This window comes from Alexandromys fortis, unplaced genomic scaffold (genome assembly GCF_014885135.2).
Source record: "Alexandromys fortis isolate MF-2015 unplaced genomic scaffold, M_Fortis_MF-2015_v1.1 scaffold_212, whole genome shotgun sequence".
Taxonomy (NCBI): domain Eukaryota; kingdom Metazoa; phylum Chordata; class Mammalia; order Rodentia; family Cricetidae; genus Alexandromys; species Alexandromys fortis.
This window is the reverse complement of record NW_026068091.1, coordinates 804,701-814,885: the sequence shown is the minus strand read 5'-3', so window position 1 is coordinate 814,885 and position 10,185 is coordinate 804,701. Positions and strand designations below refer to the sequence as shown.

Below are 10,185 nucleotides of genomic sequence, written 5' to 3'. Positions count from 1 at the left end.
CGGAAATTTTTTTTTCAATAAAAAAAAATTTAAAAAAATAGTAAAAACCAAAAAAAAAAAAGACTTTATTTTTAAAAAGTATGTTTGTGAGCCAGGCAGTGGCGGTGCACACCTTTAATCCCAGCACTCAGAAGGCAGAGACAGGTGGATCTCTGTGAGTTTGATGCCAGCCTGGTCTACAAAGCTAGTTCCAGGACAGCTAGGACTGTTAAACAGAGACCCTGTCTCAAAAAAATAAAATAAAATCTCTCTCTCTCTCTCTCTCTCTCTCTCACACACACACACACACACACACACACACACACACACACACACGTATATAAACCAGACCCACAGCTCCCATTTAGATCCTTATCTTCACTTTCTCTAAAGCTTATTTCTCTAAAACACGTGATTCTGGAATATTACAGTTCTAGACACCTTATGAAGGAAATTAAATTTTTATAACTTAAAGAGATAGTTTGTTATCAGGAGCATATGTGCATAACAAAAAGGAAATGTCAGTTTAGACCTCACAGAAGGAAATGTTGAGGTTACTTAAAACCCAGCAAGGAAGGAAGAGAATCACACCCTGTACCACCACCACTGTAGTCCACCTACTCAATCACCTCCTAAAATAGAAGCAGACTGAAGGGCAAGAGCTGTTGACTCAATTAGCACTCCAGTCACATACCTTGAAGCCCTATCTTCAGAAGCCTCAATGTTATATAAGACTGTCCTGCCTTGCTTCACTGCATCCAAAGCCATTGGAGCTTTGAAGTAAATAGCATCAGTAGTACCTCTGTCCTCAGACTTCCTGCCCAGCTGCCTTCATCTGCCTGCCTATACTCTATACAATACTCATTACCTGTAATAAACAATTATTTCCTTGATTAATCACTAATTTAATGCTAGAGAATATAAAAGATAAACTCTAAGATGAATAAAATGCTATCCTATATGCCTATCCTTACCTTTTTACTATTGTGAGGTAATAAAATTATTTAATCCCTATATATAACTTTTAGTAATTAAGGTCTAGATTCAACACAGTGTAGTTTATTTGTCCTTCCTTAGCACTCAACAATTTTGTTTCATTTTTCGAAACAGTTTCTCTGTGTAGCCCTGACTCACTCTGTAGACCAGGCTGGCCTCCAGATCACAGAGATCCACCTGTTTCTGCCTTCTGAGTGCTGGGGTTAAAGGTGTGAGCTATCACATGGCAGCACTCAACAATTTTAAGCAGTAATCACACTTAAAACATTTTCAAAGATCTCTAACTTTCTATTACTGCTTCATACATTTAATATACATATATGAATTATCCACTAGTTTATTTAAATGCTTTAGTATCTATAGTCTAACCTGGCCAAGCAAAAAAAAATTATTAAAAAATAATTTTCAAGCAGGGTGTTGGGCTCATGCTTGTAATCTCACACTCAGGAAGAAGGAAGAAGATTTCTCTGAGTTCCAGACCAGCCAGGACTTTTACATACTGTCCCATGGCCCTCAAAAAAGCCAAGTGTAGTACCACAGGCCTTTAATTCTAGCACTAGGAGGCAGAGGCAGGTCAATCTCCAGGGCTTCAGAGTGAGACTCTATCTCAGATAAATAAATTCTCCATCATTAAGAAAACAAACATCAGGTATGGTGGCACACATCTTTAATCCCAGCACTTAAGAGGCAGAGGCAGGCAGATCTCTGAGTTTGAGGCCAGCCTCATTTACAAAATGAGTTCCAAGACAAGAGTTGAAGATAGATAGTTACAGTTATAGTCTTCCTTGTTTACCAGACTCAGAGAAGAAACTCATTAAAGAAGTGTGAAGTGTATAAGGTTGAGAGATCAAAAGATAGTTTTGGATGGTAATGCAAGTTAAGATAGAAAGTGAACTAGGTACAAGACTTTGGACTCACCAAGATAGGATAGATAATGGAATATTTTCTTCAAATTTGTCAAATACTAGTAGACAAGACATTGTTAATGTAATCATTGCCTGTATATATTTGTCTATACTTACTGTACTTAATTGTATATAGTTTTTCTTATATTAGTTAAAATACTTTATTTTAGACAAAAAGGGGGAAATGGAGTGATATTGTTTGTGCAAAATATACAAATATTTTGTACAAATAAAGCAGACATCTGAGTTTGAGGCCAGTTTCATCCACAAAGTGAGTTCCAAGACAGCAAAGGCTACAGAGAAAAAAACCTGTCCTGGAAGAAAAAAAAAAAGCAAGCAAACAAACAAACAAAAAAGACTTCCCATTTTGTTCAAAACCTTTATTGGTCGGGCGGTGGTGGTGCACGCCTTTAATCCCAGCACTTGGGGAGACAGAGGCAGGAGGATCTCTGTGAGTTCGAGATCAGCCTGGTCTATAAGAGCTAGTTCCAGGACAGGCACCAAAGCTACACTAAGAAACCCTGTCTCGAAAAACCAAAAAAAAACCTTCATTGTATAAAGGACTCTTCCTAGACTTTTATTTTGGTCTAGTATTTGATTACGTTCCCTCAGTGTTCTCTTTCTAGTTGTACCAAATGTTCTTTTCCTGGTACACATTTCATCAGAAACAGAAGTCCATGTCAATACACTCTTCCTATTCAGTCTTTCCCAGTGTTTATCTTCTATTAGACACAGACATAGGGGATAACTTTGTGCTGGCACCACACTTCAAACACATCACTCAGAAAACAGCAATATTCTGCCTTTCAGAATTAGTATGGTGCACCCTGCCATATTTGAAGCCTACCTGTCCATATCCTCCAGATTATCAACTGGTGATCCCAACCGGTCACTAAGTCGATGCCATTCTGGTGTGTTAACACAGAAGTGGTCATTGCCAACAGTGACTCTTAAACTCTGCTCCAGAGAAGAATCAGAACACAGACCAGGAGAACGTCTCTACAAAAGTTAAAAAAAAAAAGAAAAAAGAATAACCATATGGTAGTCAACATGAAGACATCTTTATGCCATAAAATGTATTCCCCACTCATAAAATTTTTGTCTCTCATGGTAAGGAACCATTCCGCAACAGAAAAAGGAATTTTAGAAATATCCATAGTTTTGATAAAAGCTTATATTCTTCACTCCTCTGAAAATATGACCGCCTGTTCTTATGGAACATGGGAATAGCCAAGTAAATAAAATCCCTGCTCTCAGGACATATATATATCTAGCTAAGCGAGGAAAGCCAAAAACCAATTTTAAGCACTTCTGAAGGTAGCATTGTCACTAAAACATGAACCATAAAAGACTAAGAAAAAGGAGGAATCACTCCAGGTAGGGTGGCTAAAGGCAGCATTGCTGAGATGTTGTCATTCAACTTAAGTAAATGGGAAGCTTATAGGTCTTTCAAAGAAAACAGATGTTTCAAGCCGAGGGAAGCAACATCTCAACATCTCAAGAATGAACTGGCATTCTTTGGGTAACAGAAAAGAGGCCAGTACTGCTGGAGCAATGTGACAGGTAGAAGGGAAACAAAACTAATTAGGAAATTTGGATTTGATTCTTGATAAGAGTGTAGGAGGGTTTTAAGAATCAAAGTCATGTAGCTGGACGGTGGTGGCGCACACCTTTAATCCCAGCACTCGGGAGGCAGAGGCAGGCAGATCTCTGTGAGTTCGAGACCAGCCTGGTCTACAAGAGCTAGTTCCAGGACAGGCTCCAAAGCCACAGAGAAACCCTGTCTCGAAAAAACAAAAAAAAAACAAAAAAAAAAAAAGAATCAAAGTCATGTAACCCAACTATACTCTACCTCAAGGTGCTTGCACTACTCTAAGGTGCTCACTCAAAGCTTACTTCTCAGGAGGCTCTTTCCCTTTAAGTCCTATCAAACACTATAACTCACTGTTGAATTTCACATTTAACACAATACAGACCACTGCCAAGACCACAGATGCCCATTAAATGCTTATTAAATGTATAAAGCAAAGGTTTAAAATCGGTTTGGGGACTCCAGTTGAGAGTGATTATTGTACTTGCAAAGGACCAGAGTTTGGTTCACAACACCCACATCAGGCAGCTAACTAGCTCCAAGGGATCCAAAGTCTCCACCAGCACCTGCACTCCTAAGTACATACCCACACACAGGGACATATGAATACAATTAATTAAAAAGATTTTAAAAATCAGTTTGATTGCTGAACACAGAAAAGAAAAACTGGTGAGTAGCAAGGCTAAATTGTAAAGAAGGTAAATGTATGAATCCAAGGAAGAGGTAAGAGGGTCGTCAGAGTGCTAGAAGGTGACAGGACATCCTGGTGATTTACCCTAAAGGTACACCTAACAGGTTAGATGAGGTAAATGTTCAGATTAGACGAGAAGAGAAAGGAGATAACAATTTCCTGTAGGACAGAGAACTGGAGCAAATACAGTATCCTGAAGAGGTGGGAAGCAGTGGTACAGTGTTCTACTTTTGATTCCTCTGTAGTGAGGGCTTTGAAAAATCTCTACAATGTGACTAATCAGTTTATCTGTGAGCAGAGTCCTAGCATACATGATTTATATAGCGCTCTCCAAAAGAAAATGTAGAAACTGAGAACAAACAAACCCCTCCACTACATCAGGTCACGGGCAGGAACTCTGCTACAACTCTAGTGCTACCTGAGGCCCCAAGTCGGGTTTGAGTTCTGCAAGCCCTCCACTTCGGACCTACACCCACCACCACCACCAACTCATCTCACGCAGCACATTTTTACACTTAACATCGCGGACTGAGAGAACCGAGCAGGAGAACTGAACCACAGTCCCCTCACTTGTAGCTGTGTCACCTCCATCAAGTGACTTGGACCTTTCAGAGCTGAATCCTCTCAGCTGTGCGACAAGGAGTAACAACAGTCATTGCTTTACCTCACGGGGCTGTGAGCACTAAAAGAACGCTGGTAGCTGCTGTCACATCGCTAGTTGGCGGGCAGCAATCACAATAATTGATTATGCACACCTCGCTTCTGACCACAGCTCCAAGTGAGACCCCCATGACAGCTAAAGCATCCAGCTTGCTTAGGTTCAAGCTGTCCTGACTGGCCATCAGGCGTTCGCATGCGTCTCTAAACTCGGGCCTTAAGGGGAATGAATCTCACCAAACCCCAGGGAAAGCTCAAGGCGCCAATAAGTAAGGAAGAAATTCTCCTCGCTTTGATTAACTTTTCCACTTAGCGAGAGCGAAAGCCTCTTCCCAAGAAACCGGGCATTGGGTCCCGGGTCCGTTATTGTGTCAACGAGGCGCCCAGGGCTGTCAGGGAGCGGGGCGGACTTGAACATTTGAACTCCAGCGTGGAGGCCCGGGGGCTCGGGATCGAGGGGCGACCCAGGCGAAGGGTGGGATTACCCGACTGCCGCCGTCGCCTGGATGGTCTCCGCGGCCGTCCCGAGCGAAGTCGGCGCGGGACTCGCCTCGAACGCTGCCTCGGAATCCAGCCAGGCCCGGCGGGTAGAGTCGCCGGCTCCGCGGTGGCGATGGGGAGCCACGACGGGCGCGCGGCGGGGACGGGGAGCCACGACGACCCCGAGACGGGGACGGCGAGGCCCGGCGGCCACGGGGCGGAGACGGTGAGGCCCGGCGGCCGCGGGGCGGGGACGGGGAGCCGCGGCGACCCCGAGACGGGGACGGCGAGGCCCGGCGGCCGCGGTGGCCTGAGGGCGAGCGGTGCCGGCGGGAGGAGAGCCGCAGCGACGACGAGCTAGAGGGCGGCGGCGAGGAGGGGCGGCGCGCCGAGCCTGAGGAGGAGCCCCCTGAGCGGCCGGGTCGCGAGCCGCTCACGCCGCCGTCCTTCGTCCGGTGCGAAGAGACCGAGGAGCGGGAGCCGCTGCGGTACATGGCTACCGGGAGCGCCGCGGCCACGGGCCCCGAGCGCGCCGCCACAGCTGCAGCCGCCGCCGCCGCCAAGCCCGCAGCGCGCCACCCTCGCGGCCGGAGCAGCCCCCTCCCCGCCTCCGAGGCTAAGCCGAGCGCGCCCCGGAGGCCCAGCGGTTGGAGGGCGCGGGCACGCGCCGACACACCCCCGCCCTCCCAGGCTCCCGGCGGCCGGACGAGCTGAGGAAAGAGTGGGGAGGAGCGCGGAAGCCGCTCGGGCCCCGAGGACGCGCGCCCTCAGCTCCGCAGGCCCCGCCTCTCGGCTCGCAAGATGGCGGCCGCCGAGCCGCCCACTTCCCCTCCCCCGAGGGCCACGTGACGCGGAGCGGGCTGGCGCGGTGGGCGGGGCACTCGCTGTGCCCGGGCGCTGGGTGCCCGTGAGCGGGGTCTCAGGCTGCTGGAGCGTGTCAGCGCTTTTCCTGCCCACTGCCAGCCCTTCTAATTTACAGTAAATGATTATCGTGAGAATAGCAGTGACAGCCTCACCTAAGCCCCCTCGGAGAGCACCCACGGACATCCCCCGCCGGCAGAGGAAGCCTGTCATTGTCGACTTTCCAGTCCGATAATTTATAGCGGTTTAAATTGAGGATGAGAAAGTTCAGGGAGGCGAAATTCAAAGTTGAACAGGTATCAGTAAAATTTCCGAAGTTTTGACCAAGCACGAGGGTAAAATGTTGACGCTCACCGTCAGAGCAATCAATCCATACCTTGACAGGCAGGAGGAAGCCCGCCAAGTGTTTCAGACATTAAGAATTTCGTCCCCAGACTAGAAGCATCATTTCCCCACACGTCAGTCTCAGGAATTTGCATCCTAAGAAAAGAGAAGAGGAGAGGAGAGGGGAGGGGAGGGGAGGGGAGGGGAGGGGAGAAGAGAAGAGAAGAGAAGAGAAGAGAAGAGAAGAGAAGAGAAGAGAAGAGAAGAGAAGAGAAGAGAAAAAGGCACCTAGCAACCATTCATAAGTTCCCACCCTCCTCTGGCTTAGGAGGGGTGCAAAGACATACGTGGAGACATACTCAAACACAGAAAATATAAATAAATCTTTAAAAACTGGGAAGGAGAACAAATAGGGGGTCGGTTAAAACGGGAAAATAGGGACTGGATAGATAGCTCAGGAATTCTTTTCCCAGCACCCACATGGGGGCTCCAAACCATCCAGGACCCCAGTTCAGGGGATCCCACACTCTTCTTTGGACACTAGGCACCCCGTGATGTACAAACAATCATGCAAGCAAAACATTCATATACATAGAATGGAAAAATAAGAAAATAAGTTGACACGAAACAACAGCCTCTTCATATTTTTCACCAGCTAAATACAAATCTGAAACTTGTATAAATTTGTATAAAAATTAGATTTCTGATTTCAAAGCAAAGGCAAAACAAAGAAAACATAAATTATAAAATATTTCTACTTACTAATTTATGGTTTTGGTTTTGGTTTTTGTTTTTCGAGTCAGGGTTTATCTGTGTAGCCTCGGCTATCCTGGAGCTCACTCTGTAGACCAGGCTGGCCTTAAACTCACAGAGATCTGCCTGCCTCTGCATCCTAAGTGCTAGAATCAAAAGCATGTGCCACCACTGCTGGGCTAATTTATATCTTCATGTTTAAAATAGAACCAATTTACATATTTATAAAAAGATGTGCTTACTTCATATTTCAGTATAAAATTTGATTTGTTTATTTTTTGGCTTTTTTTGAGACAGGGTCTCACTATGCAACCTTGGCTGGTCTGGAATTTGTTTTATAGACCAGAATGATCTTGTACTCACAGAGATCTGCCTACCTCTACCTCTCACCTGGCCCCAGTACAAAAATTTTACCAGCTGGATCTCCTTACATACAGCTCACTTTATCCTATATAATTGATATGATTTTTCAAAATAAAATTTATTTTAATGAAAAAGTTAATGCACCAGAGAGGTATGTGCCCCATCTTCATCATACTATCTAGGTATTTAGCTATCTACACTACCATAGAATTTAAGTAAAGGTGAGAAAAGATCAATTACGATGTGTAGTTACTTGAAGTCAATGCTTATTGTGTGTACTAGGGTCTCAGTTACTGGAGGTGTAGTGATATTGTTCATGTTTTAACGAATAAAGCTTAGCTAGAGCAATAAGACAACAAAAGGAGATCAAGATACAAATTGGAAAAGAAGTCAGACTCTCACTATTTGCTGATAATCTGATAGTTTACATAAGTGACCCAAAAATTCAACCAATGAGTTTCTACAACTCATAAACACCTTCAGTAATGTAGCAGGATACAAGATCAGCCCTCCTCTACACAGATGATAAATGGGCTGAGAAAGAATCAGAGAAACATCACCCTTCACAATAGCCACAAATAGCATAAAATATCTCAGAGTAACTCTAATCAAACAAGTGGAAGACCTGTATGACAAGAACTTTAAATCTTTGAAGAAAGAAATTGAATAAGACACCAGAAAATGGAAAGATCTCCCATGCTCTTTGGTAGGTAGAATTAACATAGTATAAATGGCAATCTTACCAAAAGCAATCCCCAGATTCAATGCAATACCCAGCAAAATCCCAGCAAAATTCTTCACAGACCTCGAAAGAACAATATTCAATTCATATGAAAAAGAAAAAAAAAACAGGATAGCCAAAACAATCCTGCACAATAAAAGAACGTCTGGAGGCATCACAATCCCTGACTTCAAACTCTACTACAGAGCTACAGTACTGAAAACAGCCTGGTATTGGCATAAAAAAGAAAGGAGGACCAATCAATCCACATACCTGCAAACACCTGATTTTTTACAAAGAAGCAAAAAATATAAAATAAAAAAAACAAAGCATATTCAACAAATGGTGATGGCATAACTGGATATCAACATGTAGAAGAATGAAAATAGACCCATATCTATTACCATGCACAAAACTCAAGTCCAAATGGATCAAAGACCTCACCATAAAGGCAACCACACTGAATCTCATAGAAGAAAAAGTGGGAAATACACTTGAACGCATTGGCACAGGAGACCACTTCCTAAATATAACCCCAGTAGTACAGACACTGAGAGAAACAATTAATAAATGGGACCTCCTGAAACTGAGACGCTTCTGTAAAGCAAAGACATAGTCAACAAGACAAAAATGGTAGCCTACAGAATGGAAAAAGATCTTCACCAACCCCTCAGATAGAGGGCTGATCTTCAAAATATACAAAGTGGTGTGGAAAGTCCTTTTGTATATGTGTTGCTTTTATTGGTTAATGAATAAACAAGCTGTCTTGGCCTGTGATAGGGTAGAGTAGAGCTAGGTGGGGAAAACTAAACTGAATGATGGGAGAAAGAAGGCAGAATTACAAGATGCCATGTAGCCACCTGAGGGCAAAGATGTGAGCTGCCAGCTGGAACTTGCTGGTAGGCCATGAGCCTCGTGGTAAAATATAAAATAATGGAAATGAGCTAATTCTAGATATAAGAGCTAGCTAGAAATACATTTAAACCATTGACCAAACAGTATTGCAAATAATATAGTTTCTACGTGATTATTCTATGGTCTGGGCAGCCAGGAACAAACAAACAAGCAGCCTCTCCTACTACAAATTGATGCCCAATCTGGGGCTAGAACTCATGCTCCTGAGATTAAGAGTCTCATGCTCTACCAACTGAGCTAGCTGGGCTCTGCTTGCTGGTGGTATGCTGCAGCTCCTCTAAGAGAGGTCTTCCTGATTCAGCAGTAGCAAAAACAACAACAAAACAGAGGTTTTCTGGTTTGCCAGCACTAACGGCTCTGATTCTTTAGGAGGTCTGGCTGTGGAGCATTTAAATGCAAAAGAAATGGACTTTTTTTTTTTTTTAGATAAGTACCATATACCAAAGCTAAACCAAGACCAGGTGAACGATCTAAATAGACCTGTTAGTCGTGAAGAACTAGAAACTGTTATCAAAAATCTCCCTTCCAAAAAAAGCCCAGGACCAGATGGTTTCAATGCAGAATTCTACCAGAACTTCCAAGAAGAGCTAATACCTATACTCCTTAATGTATTTCACAATATAGAAACAGAAAAGTCATTGCCAAATTCCTTTTATGAAGCTACAGTTACCCTGATACCAAAACCACACAAAGACCCAACCAAGAAAGAGAATTACAGGCCTATCTCACTCATGAATATCGACGCAAAAATTCTCAATAAAATACTGGCAAACCGAATTCAAGAACACATCAGAAAAATTATCCATTATGATCAAGTAGGCTTCATCCCAGAGATGCAGGGCTGGTTCAACATACGCAAATCTATCAATGTAATCCACCATATAAATAGACTGAAAGAAAAAAACCATATGATCATTTCATTAGATGCGGAAAAAGCATTCGACAAAAT

The 10,185-nt window shown here is 43.7% G+C and overlaps 1 protein-coding gene across 3 annotated transcripts in view; it reads right to left on the bottom strand.

Annotated features, from left to right (window-relative positions):
- Nucleotides 1-6,057, bottom strand: part of Znf318 (zinc finger protein 318) — a 47,106-nt gene extending 41,049 nt beyond the window's left edge. For all 3 annotated transcript variants that reach the window (XR_007588807.1, XM_050122734.1, XM_050122733.1), the window contains exons 1-2: nt 5,305-6,057; nt 2,728-2,879 (exon numbers count right to left, since the gene is read on the bottom strand). Coding sequence is in view for 2 of the 3 variants with exons in the window: in XM_050122734.1 (XP_049978691.1) it covers nt 2,728-2,879; nt 5,305-5,793 (641 nt within the window). In the remaining variant the exon portion in view is untranslated. The remainder of the gene's footprint in view (nt 1-2,727; nt 2,880-5,304) is intronic.
- Between the last annotated feature and the right edge of the window lie 4,128 nt (nt 6,058-10,185).